The 21,032-nt window shown below is 31.4% G+C and overlaps 1 protein-coding gene across 1 annotated transcript; it reads left to right on the top strand.

The window, feature by feature from the left end:
- The first annotated feature begins 15,553 nt into the window (after positions 1 to 15,553).
- LOC130945124 (uncharacterized membrane protein At3g27390) lies at positions 15,554 to 20,137 on the top strand. Its single transcript, XM_057873813.1, has 9 exons — positions 15,554 to 15,905; positions 16,098 to 16,206; positions 16,323 to 16,518; positions 16,963 to 17,096; positions 17,333 to 17,621; positions 17,820 to 17,926; positions 18,011 to 18,182; positions 18,731 to 19,179; positions 19,761 to 20,137. Exons 1-9 carry the CDS (start codon positions 15,815 to 15,817, stop codon positions 20,005 to 20,007), a joined length of 1,794 nt encoding a protein of 597 aa, XP_057729796.1. The 5' UTR covers positions 15,554 to 15,814; the 3' UTR covers positions 20,008 to 20,137.
- Positions 20,138 to 21,032: the final 895 nt, after the last annotated feature.

The following is a 21,032-nucleotide window of genomic DNA, read 5'->3' as shown; positions in this document are numbered from 1 at the left end:
CAAGTCAAAAGTTTACTCACTTTAGCATTGCTACCATAAATTGAGAATTGTCATCGAATGATGCTGGAAAAAAGTGAAACTCAAAATAATTAACATATAGCCTAATTGTAAAAGCATAGGACAAATCTTGAGATGTTATGTCTTGTTACCAATTTTGAAAATAGTAATTGATGCTCCATACATGATTGCCTAGTTATTTTCCGATTAATCATAAATTATGACAACAAATAAAACATTATAACAAGAAGTAGTGCCTCGTAAACCTATTGATTCCAACTCAATTGTAGATTCACAAGTTCATAATAGATATTTGAAAATGATATTATGAAAGATAAAAGATTTATAGAACATTTTAAATAAGTGAATCACCTAGAATTAGGAATTATATCATATATTTCTATGAGATTAATAACACATTCAACAAGTCAACACAAAATTCCCTCCAATTGAACTCATAATTGGTTATGTAAAATTTACAAATTTTTGAACTCAAGTTGGTGTCTCACCAAATATATCATCATAAAACATGTCATCTGATCTTTCACTATGTAAAGACCAAAAAAAAAATTCAAAACCCAATATATAGAAGTATGAAAAAAAAATCAAATTAATCCAATTTCCAAGTCTATCATTCCTCCTTTTTAACTTTAGAACTCACTCTCACAGTAAAGAAAAATAGCAATAAGGGGTTTGTAAGACAAGAGCTTCATTGACCCATCTCTCTGTTCTTCCAGCGCGAGTTCGCGTGGCACATGGCTTCATTGAGTTTCACATGAAGGAGCCTGTCGGGGCGACGAAAACGAGGCTGAAATACCAGCAACCTTAGAGACCTCAAACGCATGGTGGTGTCGCTCAACAAAAATGACACAGTTTCATGCGCATCATCATTTTCCTGCTTCAAAGAGGAAGAAGCGCGACGATAAGATGGAGGCCGACGAGAGGCGACGATAGAGAAGGTTGAGTGTGAGAGACTAGGTTGGGAAAGGGGTGAGCATCGCGGCGCTGAGACGGAGGCCGGCAAGAGATGGCGATAAAGAGGGTTGCAAAAATCTTTGCCTCTGTCGTGTGTCAAGTTCTGAGAGTGTGGGATAGTATGTTGGGTAGGCAGCCTCAGAGCCCATTAGGTTTTTTTATATAAATATAAAACAATGTAGTTTCAGTGCCAACGTGGTAGGAATAACTCCACCTCAGTTTTTTGATGGCCAGTGATAGTCAAAATTGTCTGAGGGACTACTATGAGTTTCGGAGTATAACTTTGACGACAAAATTGAGTAACTATTAATTTTAGAGATCACTTTGAACTTCGAGTGCAACTTTAGAAACCATATTGAGACTTAACTCAACGATCAACGCTGAATACAAAGTTTTGGAGTCAAATGGGTTTAAATATCATTATCAATATAGGCAATTCTCTGCTGGGTGTCCATGGTGTCTTTATGTAGCACTTCGGCAAAATCTGAGCTACTGGTAAATGTCGTTCTTTATAATTTATAAAATTAAGGGTTAAGTACTTTTTCATTCCTAAGGTCTTGGGTCAAAATCAAAATTATTTCTGACCTTTTTTTCTTATTAATTTCATCTTCAACGTTAGAAATCATTTTAAAATAATCTTTTTCACAAAAAATAATAATGCTTAGACGATTTTGTCCTTAAAACAAAAGTAAAAAAAAACTCTCCTCCACCCTCACCACTAACCCCTTTGTCCCCCTGCATCTTCATCATCTACTCATCAATATCACCTTCACTACGCACCTCTCTCTCTCTCTCTCTCTCTCTCTCTCTCTCTCTCTCTCTCTCTCTCTCTCTCTCTCTCTCTCTCTCTCTCTCTCTCTCTCTCTCTCTCTCTCTCTCTCTCTCCTCCCAATTGCACGTACGCGTGATCTTGCGCATACGTGTGACATGAAGTACATGACTCACCTAAAAAAAATGTGGCTAGCAATTTCTAGACCTCTTCAAGCTCAAATCTAACTCATTTCGGAAGTATTTTAGACCAAATTCAAGAAAGAACAAAGGAAGAGCAAGGTTTAGAATAAAAACATGTTTTAGGTTATATTCTAGAATATAAAACATCTCTCTTCTCTCTAGAATTAGGATAGATTTAGCTTAATTTCATCTTAGATGTAGGTTTTGATCTTGCTTTGATTTAGCTTTCCTTGCAATTTCTTGTTATTGTATCCTTGTCCTTTTAGTTTTACATGTTATTTCTTTTATTTTGTCACTTTTATATTTATGAACAATTATTATTTTTTATTTTCATTTAATGCAATATGAGGTTTTTATGTTTATTGATGTTTAATTGAGTTGTTACTATTATTATCTTGTATTTGGTAGCTTTAGATTTTACTATTATTGTACTTTTATGATGCTTTCATTTTATGCCTTCCAAGTGTTTGATAAAATACTTGATTTGGTCTTAGAGTAGATTTTAGTACCCTTGACTTGAGATTGAAGACTTAGGTGCCTTGATGTCATTGATGTCCTCCACCACCACCACTCTACCCACTACCCTTAAGTCTTTCCACTTGAACCCCTTACCCAACACAACCCCAACACCCAACGCAAAACTATACTCAAACCTCAACAAGCCCCAACACAGAAAGTGAAGATTTAGGGATGCGACGGGAAGGAAAGCCGCCGCTGTTGCCGCTGGTTCTCCGGAGAGAGAAAGTATGCGAACAGAAGGAGGGGGTTATTGCCGTGTTCGACGCTCTTGCTGCTAGTTTATCGCTGCTGCCGCTGGTTCATCGCTTCTGCCGCTGGAGCCTACCGAGTGTGGGTGTTTCTCCGATGATACTAAACTCTACTTAAGACAATGCTGGTATTCGAAGCCATTAAATTCTTTCACACTCCATGGAACTAATTTTCATGCCGGTTAACCATTTGTGATTCTCACTTCAAATTTGAGTTGTGGTTGTCATTGTTGTTGTTTGGATGAAGAGGTAGCTAGCATTGTGATGGATGAAGAGTTATGATTGGTGTTAGAGTTAAAAGTAGTGGATGGTGTGGTGAGGATAGTGTTGGAGGAGAGAGAGAGAGAGAGAGAGAGAGAGAGAGAGAGATTGCGTTGATGCAGGGAGAGAAGGGGGTTAGTCGTGATAGTGGGGGAGAGGATTTTTTTATTTTTGTTTTAAAGGTAGAATCATCAAAATAATATTATTTTTTATGAAAATAATTATTTAAAATGATGTCTAACGTTGAGGATGAAATTAATAAGAAAAAAAGGTTGGGGAGAATTTTGATTTTGACCCATGACTTTAAGAACGAAACAAATACCTAACCCTAAAATTAACAAGCTAAGTAAATGTTGTTTATGTTATATATTAGATGATAAGATTTTTAAGTAATTTTATAGAGAAGTAGGTAGGTTTGGGAATAAATTATGTTTAGTAAATAATATTACAAATAGTAACAAACAACCATAAATAATAAGAATTAATTATCTCGATGCAAAGGAAAATTTTAGAACATTGTAGGCAGCTGGATAAAAAAAAAAACGGGAACATGTGATAAATCGACGACAATACAAGCAGTATGCATCATGCAATGTTCATCACATCACACCAAGTAACACTACATAATGAATGATAAGTTTGTACCAGTAATGCAGACGCTAAGACAATCATCTGCAACTGTTAAAATTCTCGAAGAGCGACAACCATCTGAGACGGACAAGGTTGGCTGACTTGTTTGTAAACAAATACACCCCATTCAGCATCAATAAGTAATACTCGGTATACTTCCGGAGAGTATCAGATTTGTCCTCGAAAAATATGTATCATGTTTCTGAGTCATGTCATCCTCAAATCGAAAATTTTGCTTCCTATCCTCTAGCTAAGGTGGAGGCTTGTCATCGAGTAAATTCTCAAGCCACTTCCATGTGGGGTGCCCATGATATTATTAGAAATTTCTAGTGCAACCCCCAATCAACTTACTATATGTGCACAAATCAAGATGATAAGCCATATTTTGGAGTGTAATGATGACTTCACTCTACAGAAGGTAGAGATTTAAGTCTCGAGTCTCTACTGCTTAACAAATATAAAGAGTAAAGCGTTGTTAAACATAAAATTTATTAGCTCTACTGCATGTCCGAACACAACCTCCATAACATAAGATAATAGGATGTCAAACAGTGGAATAGATAATATCACAGGATGTGCTAAGAACAACAAAATGTCTGAGAATATAGTTTATTAATCTTTTTATGATTGTGTATAACAATTTTAACAATAATTGAATTATACAAATTAACTTTATCTAATTAATGAATTTTAAATTTTTTATTTAAATTATTTAAATAATTTATTTAAATTAAGTCTTTAAATAATATAATTAAATAATTTAATTAAAAAATACTCTATTTTATAGATATAATCACGTAACAATATTAATTAATAATATTCTTATATAATTAGGTAATCAATAAAATGAAAAACTTTATTGAAATAAAAAAAATTAATTAACCATCTTCTAATGTTTTTTTTTTTAATTATTGCTCTTTTATCTAATACGTAAATATTCTACCACATAATCCAACCACGCACTTAAATCAAATTATCCTAACATGTTAATTAATTAATTAATTTAATTAAGTTAATTTAATATGTTATTATTCTATCGTATTTTCTAACTAATTAAATAAAAATATCCTAACATATCAACTAATTAATTATTTAAAATAAAAAATAGATAAACCAATCTCAAAATCGAATATCTCCCACTATGTGCTACGTCACATTTAGTTAATATCTCCTGAGCACACGTATTCTAGGTGAGCTATGTATGCTTTCAATACTTAAAAGTGTAACCAAACTTTTCAAAATTATAAAAACTCTTCAAATGAACGCTGGCCTCAGTTACACTATATATAACTCCAATGTATATATTTAAGTATTGAGACTCAAAATTCGTTTCAAGCATATCTCATCTATACTCCACCCGTTTTGTACATTCATTACATATCTCGAGTATTCTTGAAATTTATAACATTTATGTTGTATCATATTCTGATAGTTAAATATCCAATTTTTGTTTTTCCGTATTTTGGGTCTCATTATGTGAAATGTGATACATTACCTAAAACGATAAATTTTTAACACGTCATATATTTCAGTAAATATAATATTTTAATAATTTAAATTAAAAGACCCTCATAATAAATGTACAAAATAAACCTAGGTTCATAAATATATGAATTATGCAGTCGTTATCGGATAATAATACTCCAAAGGGTAACTCTGTGCAAAAAGATACCAGTGGTCGTTGAAACAATATTTTTGTTCCTGTCGTAACTCCAAACGAATATAATTTTTATTTTAACGAAATTATCCCTGACAAATATCCTAAGAGTTTTTTTTTTTGTGACTGAATATCCTAAGAGTTTAATTTGGCTAATCTTTTATATTAATTAAATATATATGTAAATACATTATTATTAAAAATTTAGGTATTTTTTTTATATGATATTATTTTTTTAATTAAAATTAATAAAATTAGATGATTCGATTTGTTTAAAAAAAAATAAATTATATGTCGAAAGATTTTATTTATACTTTTAATTTTTTTATTTTTAAAAGATAAAAATCAGAAAATTCAATTTTAATGTAATTTTTTTATTTTCAAAAGTATAAATTAGAGGATTTGATTTATTATTTTTTAAAAAAGTTAAACAACATAAATCAATCAATATAATTTATGGACGCCGTACAAAAAAAAAAAAAAGAAGAAGAAGATGAAATCAGTGCCTCGACTTCCTGAAGACCATAGCAGTGGAAATCACATTCCATGGCTCATCTTTTTGTGATACACACTCAGATCGAGCACAATAAAATAAAGAGCGGTTTAATTTTAATAAAGATTTTACATGATTTCTTAATTAGCTTTATTCATTTAGATGAATTTTTTAGCAATGAATTTGAAAAATCAATCATTTTTACTAATGTGATTATAAGTTTATTTGAGTGAGTTTAAAAAAGAAAATACTTTTAACTAAAGACGCTATTTACATAATTTAATTAAGATATCAAATTGGTTATTATATATTTATGTATAAATATATGTATTATTTAATTTATTTTTAATGTATATTTATATTTTAATTTGACTAATTTAATGACTAATTTTTAGTATATATATACCATAATTATTTTTTAGGTAATTTTTAAAAGACTTTTAAAAAATAAAAATAATTTAATATTTAAATATCTCATATAAAAATATTTTTTTATTTATTAATTATATTTAGATATATTAAATTAAAATATTTATTTATTTATTATGTTAAAATATGTTTAGAAAAGTTTTTTAAAAATAAAAATTTTAATTTTAGAACAGATTGGAGAATATAATGTAGTCGTAGTGGTGAGGGTTGGAAAATGAAAATTGGGATTGTAATAGGAATATAGGATAGGGTAGGTTAATAGAAGTAGTTTATGCTTTTTAAATAATATTTTAGAATTTTGATAATTTTATGTATAATATTAATTTTGTTTTTTCTTAAATAAATTTATCAGTATTATAAATATTTATGGATAAAAATAATATTATTTAATTTATTTTTAATATATACATTATAATAAAAATTTAGATGTAGTTAATTTTATGCAAAATTGATAATTAAAAATCATTAAATAATTAGATAGATTTGACTAATTTATTATCTAATGATCTCAACTATTAACTTTACATAAAAGATAATTGTATATAAATTTTTACCATTTTTTACGCTTTAATATATATCATATACAAGCGATTTATTTAATGGTGAGTTCTATGGTGTCTTTGTTATGGTGCTTAAATTGCCTAACTTACCTTTTAAAGTAAGAAATAAAATGTTTAAAATAAAAAACAAATCATGTAAAATTTATTAAATATTATTTGTTGACCCTTTTTAGTAATTTAGGTATAATGTGATAGGCACCATAGCATTCACCTTATTTAATAGCTAGTTTTTATTGTAAATGAAGTAGGATTGAATTTTATCTATGATGTATGAATACTAACACAAACATAAAATATGCATGCACACAAATTTTAAAATCTTATAAGATATGAGAACACGATATATATATATAAAATATATTAGATAAATTATAATGATATTTTGATATTTTATTGATAATAAAATATAAAATAATTTTTAATTATTTTTAATATATTTTTCAATTATATAAAATATTTAAAATATCTTTTATTTAACAAATAATAATGTATATTATTTTTAAACTCATTTCAAAGATATGTATTAAAAAAAGTTTGATACATCGACCGCTTTTTAATTTTATTATGGAGAAGAAATTGGTGTAAGACGGTGTGGAGAAGCAGTGTACTTTACAGGCGTGTGATGTCAGGGAGCTAGTAATCGGACAGTGCGAGTACTCCTAGACAAATCGGATAGTCCGAATTTAATGGACAAAACGTACGGTCCAAATTGTCCTTCCCCCGCCATGTGTCGCATAGACGTTGCTCCGTGCCCTTTAACCCTAACATACCCCTTTACTACATGCATTTCATGAAGGATTACCATGTGTTCATAACACGCAGCGGAAGAAAAAAAAGTAATCCTTAAAGATCTATTTTGTGCTTAAACTTTATTCCAATAAAGAATATATATATATATATATATATATATATATATATATATATATATATATATATATATAGATCAGATCTAAATACCTGAGTACGCTAGTAAAAATCTTTTTTCTACTTTGATGGTACGAAGGCGCTATGCGTATCCACACCGAGACCAATCTTTGCTGTCAACTTCTTGACCAATGGACATCTGATCTAAATTGAGAAACCTCTTGCAACTCTTTGCACGCCATAAAATTCTTCTCTAAGAATTAGGCTCATATACATTTATGTGTATAGAGGTAAAGGAATAAAACTCTTCTATTTTATTCTCGTTTTTTCCTGTACTCTTGACGTACATATATATAGTATGAGATTTGTTACTGATTTTAAATTTGATTCTCAATTCAAATTTAAATCATAACTTGAAATTCCAAATCTGAGTTATTCAAATTTTATGAATCATATCATAATTCAATTTGAAAACAGAATCAGTTAGGATCTCATCCAAATTCAGAAATAGAATAACTAATTATTCTCAAATCTCATTTAATATTCTCAATTATCATACTATTATTATATTCTTGGTGCTAGCAAAGAATATAATAATGTTCTATTTTATAATTATTTATTTGATCAAATCAAAATAATAATTAAATAATTCTATAGCAAAGGTTAGAACACTCGTTAGTGTGTGACCCCATAGGTTCAATACTAAGCGGGTAGTAAATTAGTCGTACTAAATTAGTCGTACTAAATTTACTAATCAAGGTTGGCGTCTAGCAACACTCCTCAACGACCCGATAGTATGACGTAATATATTTTTACTAAGAACCTTAGAAGAATAAAGTATAATTTTTTCCATCTTTCCAGCTCTTGGTTAACCCTTAGAGTATGGTTTAATTATCAAACTCTAACTTGTTACCATTATTATAATGAATTGTGAATGACCTAAGAAACTCATTTCTTCATTCATTCAATCCCCTTGGCCAATGTTTTATTCATCTCATTCATTATAATCATAGAACTCAAACTCTTTACCGAGAGTTGACGGATTCCTTATTGACTGATCATTAATTCTACAAGTATTTAAATCATACCCAATATCCATTCAACTAGCACCCTAGGGTATTAGGTGTCCGGAATCAAAGTATAATAAATACGTTGTTAATTACTATGATAGTCGCAGGTCAAAGAAAACTCTATTACTATGTTCATCTTGAGAATATCCTATTGACAAATATGCGGTAATTATAACCATTAGGAATTCTCAGAGTGAGCCAGTTCAATGGTCATATCCCTATATGCACCATCTATATATATAATTTAATAAATGAGATATATTAATCTTCATCCAATGAAGACCATTATATATATATTGATCTTTTCGGATTATTAATGTCCATTTTAATAATCCTATAACCAAGAACAATTTAGATTAAATTATAAAAGATTTATCTCTCAATATTATGATCACTATTACAATGATAAATCTCTAAATTTAATCAACGACCTTATTATATTAACATTTTAATATAATAACAATAACAAATTATTTGACACATGATTGATTGGATTGTGGTCATACTACTTATTCCCAACATTTTATACCCTCCGAAATCAGTTTCATCTCCATCCCAACCACAAGGACCATTCTCCCTTCTTCTTCTTCTCACAAGTCTTTAAAAAAAAATTAAAATGCAAAAAAAAATAAATAAAAATTTAAAGATATTGATTGGTTTGAACTTCATATAGTAAAATATCTCAATTATCCTGATTATGTAAGTTTATTTATTAATTATTTTTTATATTTTAAAATTATAATTATTATTATAAAAAATTTAATTATAATTGTTATTGTTAGTAGCTTAACTTAAAAACATATGAATGACATTATTATTATTATTATTATTATTATTATTATTATTATTATTATTATTATTATTATTATTATTTCGGAATTATAATTGTTATCGTTAGAATTTTAATTATAATGGTTGTTGTTATTACTAGTTTAACGTAGAGATATATATCAGTGAGATTATTATTATTATTATTATTATTATTATTATTATTATTATTATTATTATTGTTGTTAGAAATTTAATTATAATTATTGTTGTTAGTAGTTCAAGTTAGGAATCAGTGACATTATTATTATTATTATTATTATTATTATTATTATTATTATTATTATTATTATTAATTTAAAATTATGATTATTATTATTATTAGAAATTTAATTGTTGTTGTTGTTGTTAGTAGTTCAAGTTAGGAACTAGTGACATTATTATTATTATTATTATTATTATTATTAATTTAGAATTACGATTATTATTAGAAATTTAATTATATTTGTTGTTATTAGTAGTTCAAATTAGGAACATATATTATTATTATTATTATTATTATTATTATTATTATTATTATTAATTCAAAATTATGATTATTATTATTAGAAATTTAATTGTAGTTGTTGTTGTTAGTAGTTTAAGTTAAGAACCAGTGATATTATTATTATTATTATTATTATTATTATTATTATTATTATTAATTTAGAATTATGATTATTATTATTAGAAATTTAATTATAGTTGTTGTTAGTAGTTCTTAACATATATTAGTGGCGTTGTTATTATAATTATTATTATTATTATTATTATTATTATTATTGATTCATTGAAATTTAAGAATATATATTTAAATAATAGTTAGAAATATATATATATATATAGTTATAGAATATTGCAAAGGTAATGTTTGAGTTAGATTAATATAATAGATTAGTAAAAAGTATATGTATAGAATTTTTTTGTAATAATTTTAGTAAAGAAATATATATTTAAAAAATACATTTTTAGATTAACGTTGTTGATTTTGATCAATAATTAGGTTTAGGAAAAATATAATAATATAATGTATTTGATTTTCGATAATAATTATTTGTTTACTGTTAGGTTTTTAATTGACATGTATATATTGTTGTAAGTGAAGTTTTAATATTACAGTGGAACATTAGTTAGATAGGAATTGAAAGTATTTATTAGTTATTATTATTAGTGGTAAGTTTGAAATAATTTGATGGATATATTGGTTATTTTAGTTTGAAAATTATTATATTTTATTAGTAGTAACTTAGTAATTGTGAACAGTTTAATTAATAATTTATGTTTTTGTAGAGTTTATGGATGTTGACGTGTGATCACCTTGTTCCTCCAAATTGGTACGATAATAGAGTGGAAGAGCATTTATGATTTACTAGTTTTTATCATGCATCTCAGAAATACAAGAATCTTGTGAAAGATGCAAAGTGGACAATGAAAAAGTAGATGTTGTGTAGTTAACATGTCCTATGTAACAGTTAACTTTTCTATGTATGAATTAATAACTATTCTATCTATCAATTACTATGTATCAAGTTATCAAGTTAACATTTTCTATATGTCAGTTAACTTTTCTATGTATGAATTATAAAGTCGCATTTGTTATAGAGTAGATTGATATAAGCTATAAGGTTTCAAATAGCATAATATATAATTCTAAATTCGCATTTGTCATAGAATAGATTGATATAAGCTACAAGGACTCAAATAGCATAATATATAATTCTACTGAGCATTATTTTCGACACTTACACCAACTGACTGACGGCATCTACTATGATTGTGTCCCTCAACCCCATATTGCCTATATCGCCGTGGACAACGCAGCATCCGCGTGTCAATCTCATTCAAGAAGCGCGTCATCCTGGGCCGACCTTTGGTAACGCGTCTTAGGTACGGATTCGGTATGAATCGCGGCCCGTTGTATGTAGGCTATGTAGTAGGATATTCCCAGTGGCCTAAACCTAGCTCGATAAACCCGTCGAACTTGGTCCATCTTATACACATCATGCACATACACTTGCCAATCCAGTTGTTGATTTGCATAACATGCAAACACATGTCGACACGAAATCCGGTCCACCTGAAACTCACCACAGTCACATCGGTGCCGACGAAGGTCGACGGCATGCTCCAGCCCACTTGGCATCTCACGCACTTCAAAGACCTCATTTTTCCTGTCGAAGCAATTAACCTAGATATTTCCTGAAGCAAGTTGGTTTGCATGCAATTTTGAGGTGACAAGCTCAGAAAACATATGGCCAGCATTAATCCGAGCCTCCGCCTCGAGTCTTTTTCGGGTGAACAACTCATTAACCCTGTAGAATGTTGCTTTGACAAGTGCAGTGATTGGGAGATTACGTGTACCCTTTAAGACTGAGTTGATGCATTTGACTAGATTCGTCGTCATGTGACCTTATAGGTAGCCACCATCAAATACCAACGCATACTGTTCACGGAGAATTCGTTTTAACCAGTTAGTGTAAACCTCGCCCTGTTCTCGTAACCCTAAAAAATACTAATTAATATTTACCTACATCAATAACTAACAAAAAATATTATCCTAAACTTAACTACATAAACACATAAACAAATGCTAATTGAATATATTTTCACATGTCACTTAACTATTTGGTCCATCAATCAATATAAATTATTACAGAATTCTAATTCGTCTTATAAATATAGGCAATTACGTACCGGCACTTATATATTCCGGAAACTCTGGAGCATGCATGGCTTCCAAATCCAACACTCGCATGAAAGATGGCTCCTCAAACGGCACTTCATTTGCCAGTGCATTTGCCACGTCTGTCACATTTGGAGTCATAGTGCCGTCACCTTGATCTTCATCTCCATTTGGATCAACAACTTCATAATTGCTTTCGAACTCTTCCTCACTGTCACTATTGTAATCTTTCCGTACAATATTTCGGTCGGCCTCAGATTGTTCGAATTCAATGTACAGCTCGATGAACGACATTTGGGCACGACTTTCAATATACATTGAAAACATCTCTTGCATACTCGCTTCGTCGGTTATATATTTGGTTTGAAATTGAATAAATCCACCAAATACTGGTACGGGATATCTGTATAAAATACATGATATTTTTCTTGGCATCTGATGAGCGGATAATTTATACGCTTTTTGGCATTGTTTTTAGGTAGTTTTCATTAAGTTCAAGCTACTTTTAGGGATGTTTTCATTAGTTTTTATGTTAAATTCACATTTCTGGACTTTACTATGAGTTTGTGTGTTTTTCTGTGATTTCAGGTAATTTCTGGCTGAAATTGAGGGACTTGAGCAAAACTCTGAAAAAGGCTGACAAAAGGACTGCTGATGCTGTTGGAATCTGACCTCCCTGCACTCGAAATGGATTTTCTGGAGCTACAGAACTCCAATTGGCGCGCTCTCAACGGCGTTGGAAAGTAGACATCCAGGACTTTCCAGCAATATATAATAGTCCATACTTTATTCGGAAATTGACGACGTAACTTGGCGTTGAACGCCAAGTTCATGCTGCTGTCTGGAGTTAAACGCCAGAAAAACGTCATGATCCGGAGTTGAACGCCCAAAACACGTCATAACTCGGAGTTCAACTCCAAGAGGAGCCTCAGCTCGTGGATTGATCAAGCTCAGCCCAAGCATACACCAAGTGGGCCCCGGAAGTGGATTTATGCATCAATTACTTACTCATGTAAACCCTAGGAGCTAGTTTATTATAAATAGAACATTTAACTATTGTATTAGATGTCTTTTGACCACGTTACATCTTTGGTCTCAGTTTTGTTTTATTCTTCATCCTAAGAGGCTATTGATCACGTTTTAGGGGGCTGGCCATTCGGCCATGCCTGAACCTTTTGCTTATGTATTTTTAACGGTGGAGTTTCTGCACACCATAGATTAAGGGTGTGGAGCTCTGCTGTACCTCAAGTATTAATGAAATTCTATTTTCTTTTATTTAAATCTCTCTTATTCTTATTCCAAGATATTCATTCGCACCCAAGAACATGATGAATGTGATGATTAGATAACCCTCATTATCATTCTCACTTATGAACGCGCGTGATTGACAACCACTTCCGTTCTACATGCAACCAAGCTTGAATGTGTATCTCTTAGATTCCCCAACAGAATCTTCGTGGTATAAGTTAGATAGATGGCGGCATTTATGAGGATCCGGAAAGTCTAACCTTGTCTGTGGTATTCCGAGTAGGATCCTGGGAATCCGGAAAGTCTAACCTTGTCTGTGGTATTCCGAGTAGGATTCCGGTAATGAATGACTGTGACGTGCTTCAGACTTGCAAGTGCTGGGCGTGATGACAAACGCAAAAGAATCAATGGATTCTATTCCAGTAGGCGCAGGAACCAACCAGTGATTAGCCGTGCTGTGACAGAGCGCGTGAGCGTAGTTTTCACTGCGAGGATGGGATGTAGCCATCAACCATGGGTGATGCCTCCAGACGATTAGCCATGCGAGTGACAGCCGCAGAGGACCATTTTCCCGAGAGGATTGAAAGTAGCCACCGTTGATGGTGAACCCCTATACACAGCTTGCCATGGAAAGGAGTAAGAAGGATTGAGTTGAAGCAGTAGGAAAGCAGGCGTCCTTGGGCCATACAGCATCTCCATGCACTTATCTGAAATTCCCACCAATGAATCTATATAAGTATTCTATCCCTTTTATTATTTCTATTTTATTATTTCTATTTTCAAAACCATAAACAAATTTACTCTGCCTGACTGAGATTTACAAGGTGACCATAGCTTGCTTCATACCAACAATCTCTGTGGGATTGACCCTTACTCACGTAAGGTTTATTACTTGGACGACCCAGTACACTTGCTGGTTAGTTGAACGGAGTTGTGAATTCAACCAGTGCCACAATAGTTTTTGTGTACATACCAAAGAGCCAATATCAATGATCACAATTTCGTCCACCAGCATCGTAGAATCTATCTTCTCACAAATCACAACTTTATACTCCTCAAATGAGATTGTAAAGGGAATAACGACATCTACTGAATTTTCACAAATAAATTTTACCCCTTCAGATGTTTGTAACAAAATCTGACCAAAATAATACACTTTTAAAAGAAATCTATCATCCATTTCTCTCACCAACCTAAACAGAAATAGAAACTTCACTATCAATTTTTTTTTACCTCATAGCAAAGAAGAAAGAACCAGGAGTGGAAGAAAGCAGAAGAACAAGACGAAGAAGAAGACGGTATCTATTGCATTTATGAGTTACACATTTTTATATACATATATCTGCATAAATTGGACCCAGCGACTTATTCCATCTCATTCAAAAAAATTATATAATAATCAATTCGGACCATCCGAATTGATTTTCGTTTCATTAAAAAAAACTTTTCATACAACACGGACGGTTCGATTTGCTTCTTCCAAAATTTAAAATTTTCCCCTTGTAAATCGAACCATCCGATTTGCCCATGATATTTTCTTTCAAACATAATTCGCATGGTTCCACTTGTTTACCGAACAAGTCAGAAAAGGCTGTCCCACATATTTTGACATGTAATAATATTTAAATATATCCAAATATATCTAAAAAAATATTTTATTTTTTATTAAAACATAATTAAATATGCATGTTACAGTTAAACAAACAGAATTTTGTTAGGTAGATAATGACTTTTATAAACAATATAAACAATGAATTTTAAAATTGGTCCAATAAAATAAAAATACACTACACCTTAAATTATCCATCTAAATCTTAATATTAAAATAACTATATACATATATAATAAATTGAACATCTAATATATTTATTATTTATATTATTTAATATATTTTTATTGTGTACTTATACTTTTTCAAATATCAATAATTTATTGTGTTTAAAATATATCTAATAAACAAATCCAACAACTAAGCAAATTATCCTAATAAAATATCCGTACTTCATATAATTTTATTATAGCAAAAGCTCCTTGGAAATCTGGTCAAGGAATACTATGCGTGAAGCCATTGGATTTTTTAAACATCATTATACGTAAATTGACCATTATAATATTAATATTAATTAAGTCTTCTCTTTAGCGGACTCTCCCTTTTCATATGACAATGCAAACTTTTTGGTTCCCAACACCCTGAATCATATAAACTTGGTTCTGTTTTCGGTTTTCCTTCTCTGTCTCTCTTGTTTTGTCATCTTCTTGCACTGCACGACTCTTTCTTCTTCTTCTTCTTCTTTGTTATTATTTAATCTTTACTACTCATTTTCCTTCCCTCTCTCTCTCTCTCTTGTGTTTATAGTTTCTTTCAAAATAATTCTAATCACAACTAGCAATTTCTCTTCATGATCGTGGTCCTATAATTAGCATGGATTTTGGTGGCTCTATACAAGGTTATGTGAAGGCTTCTTATGTGGTCTTTGCTTTCTTCTCTGCCTTCTTCTTTGGTGCCATAAAAGGTGCTTCTCTTTTTTCCTTTTCTTTTCACCCTTCTTTTCCATTCTTTATAAAGTTCATGATTGAATATTAACCTTTTGAGTTTTGACCACTAAATAAATATTAAATCTTTTACTCTATTTTATTTATAAGTTCTTACATGTAAAATGAATTAGGATGATGAGTTGTTGAAATTTTTTCTTCAAATTCTGCAGGCTTAGTTGTGGGTCCTATTGCTGCTTTGATACTGATTATTGGCAACGTTGGTGTGATTCTTGGATTGTTTCCTTGGCATGTGGCATGGACCGTATACACCCTTTTGAAGTAGAACATAATATTTTCATTATTTATTTATTATTATATAGAGATTTTTTCAGTTATAATTTCAATTCTCATGATTTTATCTTCGTTTTTTTTGTGTGTTAATTTTTATTTTGCAGGATTGAAATATTTGATGCAGCGTTGAAAGTTGCATTTTTGATTGCTTTGCCTGCTTTATTTGGTATATGGTTAGGTATAGGCATAGCTGGAAGCGTTCTTCTTGGTGTTGGCTATGGCTTCTTCACTCCATGGGTTTCAACTTTTGAGGCCTTCAGATATGATAATGAGTCCAAGAAATTCTTGCACTGTCTTGTGGTGAGGTTCCTTAAGATGTTACTTCTTGTGTTCTCATAACATTATAGCAATGACAGTATAGCCTTTGAAAGAAAGAAACATGTCCCCAGCACCAGGACTGATGAACCATGTTTGGGGTTATGAGGAAATGCCCTTTTTGGTCCTAACCATTAGTCCGAATGGCCAGGCGCCCCTCCACAATTCAAAAATCTCTATCCGGTTTCCAACCATCCAAGTAATTGAGCTAAGCAATCCCAACTGCCTAGACCAGCTATTTGGATGGTTGAGGACTGATTTAGGATTTTTGAATTGTGGAGAGGTGTTTAGTCTTTCGGATAAATGGCCGGGCGAAAGGACATTTACTCTGATTTCAAAATGCAACTATTCATATAGGGTTCCTGCAATTTGAAACCATGCTTGTGGTAGAAATTAGTGGCTCATTTTGTGTGTTCTTTCTGGGCTCAGGATGGAACCTTGGGAACCATTAAAGGAAGCTGTACTGTAGTAAGAGATTTTGCAGATATGTGTTACCATTCATACCCAAGTTACTTGAAGGAAATAAGAGAATCACCTAGTTCAAATGAGTGTCTGAGACTAAGGTAATAATCACAAGGTTTCTTACATTTTTCATTTTCCTTTATTTGCAAGAAAGACAAAAAACAGTGATAATGTACTCTTTTTTTTTATAAGATTGTTGAGCTGAGTACTGTTGCAAAACAATATCATGATTATGAAAAATTGGAATTGTAATTGAGGGTTTAGGAATTGAAAGGAAGAATAGCCCTTAGTTCTTGATATATGTACCTGAACTTTCTCCATCAAACCCTTTTTGCAGGTTGATTCATGTTCCTGCATGTATCATTGTGGGGATCATGGGGCTAATTGTTGAGATTCCGCTTTTCACTGCAATTGCCATAATAAAGAGCCCTTTCTTGTTATTCAAGGGTTGGTTCAGACTCTTGCATGACTTAATTAGCAGAGAAGGTCCATTCCTTGAAACAGCATGTGTCCCCATTGCTGGTTTGACCATATTTGTTTGGCCACTCGTTGTCATTGCCAGCATTTTGTTGGCCATTTTCTCAAGCATCTTTATTGGACTTTATGCATCTGTTATAGTATATCAGGTTTGATCACACTCTTTTATTGTCCTTCATCTCTAAGGCCTTGTTTGGTAAGTGTCTTAAGACAGAAATATCGAGATGCGACTTTTCTGTCTTGTCTTTGTATTTTCTATCCTAACTTTTAGGAAACTTACCAAACACAGCCTAAGTACTTTCCATTGAGACATTGCTCTCACCATTTAGCCTTTCCTATGAGTGTAGGAAAGATCGTTCCGCCGAGGTTTGGCCTATGTGATTGCAATGGTTGCTGAGTTTGATGAGTACACAAATGATTGGCTCTATCTTCGTGAGGGGACATTCCTTCCAAAGTATGCATTTTCCCAATTATTTTCCTTCTCCTGTCAGCCATTCTTTTTTCCGTTAACATCAGCGTTTAATTTGCTCGCAGCCAGGCCCCAGTATCGAAAGAAAATGGTTTCTCAATCGTCAGAGTTCTCGGTTCGAGGAAATAATAGTGTGTCTGGCAGAGTAAATACTTCTATGGAGGCACCTGCAATGTTTATGCCAAGCTTGGCTCCTTCAAGATCAGTAAGAGAGACCATCCAAGAAGTGAAAATGGTGCAGGTATGCGGTTTTCCTCCTAATGTTTGATCCAGAACTTTGTAAATTTTCATCCTATTCATGCAATTTTCTTTTGAGAAACTCGTTATCTAGTAGTATGTATTAGGTAATAGTTTAAAGTTTAAAGCATGAATATGAATTTAATTTTGATGCACTGTCAATTAAAATAGTTTTATATGTGCATTCAATTATGTACCAACACATCAACAAAAATAACTATCTTTTATGTTGACTACGTGAATAGTCATCCAAAAGAATGTGATTGGATGATTGTGTAAAGCGTTTTACACGGTCAGTGCATTAAAATTAAACTCTTAATGCAATAGGGGAAAAATATGTAGGATACTTAACCAACGAAATTGTCAAATAATGTGCATATCTTATATCGAAAGTAGTATGCAAAATAGTTCCACTTTAGTGTGTTGAGCTTTTTTTGTTTCAAAAAAAAAAATATGCAAAATAGTAAACAAATAAAATAGTTAGAAAGATGTGCATTTTCTAAAGTGACTTATCACACCTTACATTGTTATACTTCAATTTCAATGTGACAGATATGGGGAAATATGATGAGGTACTGTGAGATGAAAGGGAAGGAATTATTGGATGCTAATGTATTATCACAGAGTGACCTTTATGAGTGGTTAAGGGGAAAGAATGGTAATGAGGCAGCCATAGTTGGTGTTGGCTTGCCTTGTTATTCACTTCTACAGACACTCCTCTTCTCCATCAAGGCCAACTCGAGCGGAGTGTTGCTCCTTGAAGATTTCGAGATCACGTATCTAAACAGGCCGAAGGACAAGCTGTTGGATTGGTTCTTCAATCCTGTGATGGTCCTGAAGGAGCAGATAAGGGTGATTACATTGGTGGAAGATGAAGTGAGGTACTTGGAGAAAGTTGTTCTCTTTGGAAGCAACAAGCAAAGGTTGGAGGCTTGGGATAATGGCGGTTTCGTGATTACTGATGCTCTTAGAGCTGCTCAAATTGAGGGGATTTCCAGAAGGTATGTGATTGACTTGTATCATTGACTCAATAAATTAGAGAAGTAAACTCTTGTTTTTTACTATGAGAAGCTGAATATGGAGTGGTAAATTTTTTTTAGGGTTAAATTGTAAGATTTTAGTTCGGTAAAATATGTTTTTTGTCCTTAATATTCGTGATTTTCTTCAAAATACTCTTAATGTTTAATTTCATTCAATTTTATGTCAAATTATCCTTGGATCTTAATTTCATCTAAAACGTTAAAGACAAAATTGAAAACATCCATAGGTAACTTTGACATGAATCGAAAACCTATGACAAAATTGAACGAAATTAAAATTGAGGGATAGTTTTGAAAAAAATCGCAAACATTAGAGACAAAAAGTATACTTTACTTTTTTGGTCAAGGATAAGAATAGGGGTTTGCTTTTGTATATTATTAAGGAACAGAGAAATCTTTCACCAAAAAGTTATGTTTTAAAATTCTTGACATATTGAATTCATTACAACCATCAAAAGTTTCGGTTTTTTCTTCCCTAACAATTTTGTGTAGTGACTTGTTAGTAAACTCTTTGTAATATTCTGTATTAACTATTGTATTAGGATGATTGGAATGATAAGGAGTGTATCAAAGTTTCCAACTTACAGAAGGAAGTTTCGGCACGTTGTTAAAACCTTAGTTGCTCACTCTCTGGAGAAGGATGCTTCTGAAACTGCTTTAGTTAGCTGTTATGTGGAGAAAGATGTTGCTGAAAAGGCTTTAGTGATTCATTCTTTGGAAAAAGATATTGCTGGACCTGGAAGATCAACCAGGTCTATAGTATCAGTTCCCTCAGATGACAATGTTTAAAAATTAACAGAGACAATTTTATTCCTTTCTTTTTTCTTTTAGATTGTTGTCAATGAATCGTTGTAAATTGCTATAGATTGGGTTGATTGATTTCTATTAAAGAAGAGATCATTGAGATTGAAATTCATTACAGATTGAAGATATGTTTTCTTTTGTTACTTTGAGAACCAATTTGGCTTCAAAGGGAACAGTTTAAACTGAACCAAGTTTGTGAGTAAGTGTGTAAGTCAAATTAATGAAACTGGGAATAGAGCATGGAATATTTATCAAGTGAAGCTAGTTTGGTCCAACTAAACAAACCCAACGTGAAATTGGAAGGTACTACTTCCTAATTGTTATAATTCAGTTGTATACTCGTATTGCTCATTCATATTGCAAAATATCGACCAAGTTTTTATCAGTGGTGGTTGACGGTATTTAATAGTACCGATGAAATCGGGTTCCCCCTCTCCCATTTATAGGATAAACTACCATTTCTATTTATGAATGTTTATAATACTAACAAATCTACTCACAAAAAATTAAAATTAACTTTATATTCATAAAAAATAAACTTTTCTTGACAAAACTATCCAAACTTTAAAAAATATTAAAAATTTCTTAAATTATCCTCTAATCTAATTTAACCTCCAACTCTAATCTTACTCCATCTTCAATTCTCAATCCTCATTATCCACTGCGAGTCTGCCACCACCACCACCAATCACAAATCCACCATTGCCACTTTGGGTAAATTCAGATATGACATTCCAATTATTGGATGAGCTATGTATAGTTTCATACTATATATCCTGGAATCTTGAGTAGTATTTGAGAATTATAAATTTGAGATAGTTATCTATGACATACAATATTATAGACCAATGGCAATTCACATTTTTGCTATGGTCACTGATGAGCAGAAATTGAAATTCATGGATATTGACAAGTGTACCAGATTGTACAAATAATACTACGGTGAGCGAATATCATTCCCACAAGAATTAAATGATTAAATAAGTAAATTTTCGATTAAAAAGCCTAAT

The sequence above is a fragment of the Arachis stenosperma genome, chromosome 1 (genome assembly GCF_014773155.1).
Source record: "Arachis stenosperma cultivar V10309 chromosome 1, arast.V10309.gnm1.PFL2, whole genome shotgun sequence".
Lineage (NCBI taxonomy): Eukaryota > Viridiplantae > Streptophyta > Magnoliopsida > Fabales > Fabaceae > Arachis > Arachis stenosperma.
The sequence above is the reverse complement of the archived record's forward strand: the minus strand, read 5'-3'. Positions and strand labels throughout refer to the sequence as shown.

Bases quoted from the DNA above. Each gene is read 5' to 3' on its own strand.
- LOC130945124 (XM_057873813.1), top strand. From the start codon at position 15,815: ATGGATTTTGGTGGCTCTATACAAGGTTATGTGAAGGCTTCTTATGTG. The intron at 16,519-16,962 runs GTGAGGTTCCTT...TTCTGGGCTCAG, and splicing joins AATTCTTGCACTGTCTTGTG to GATGGAACCTTGGGAACCAT. The intron at 17,622-17,819 runs GTTTGATCACAC...CTATGAGTGTAG, and splicing joins CATCTGTTATAGTATATCAG to GAAAGATCGTTCCGCCGAGG.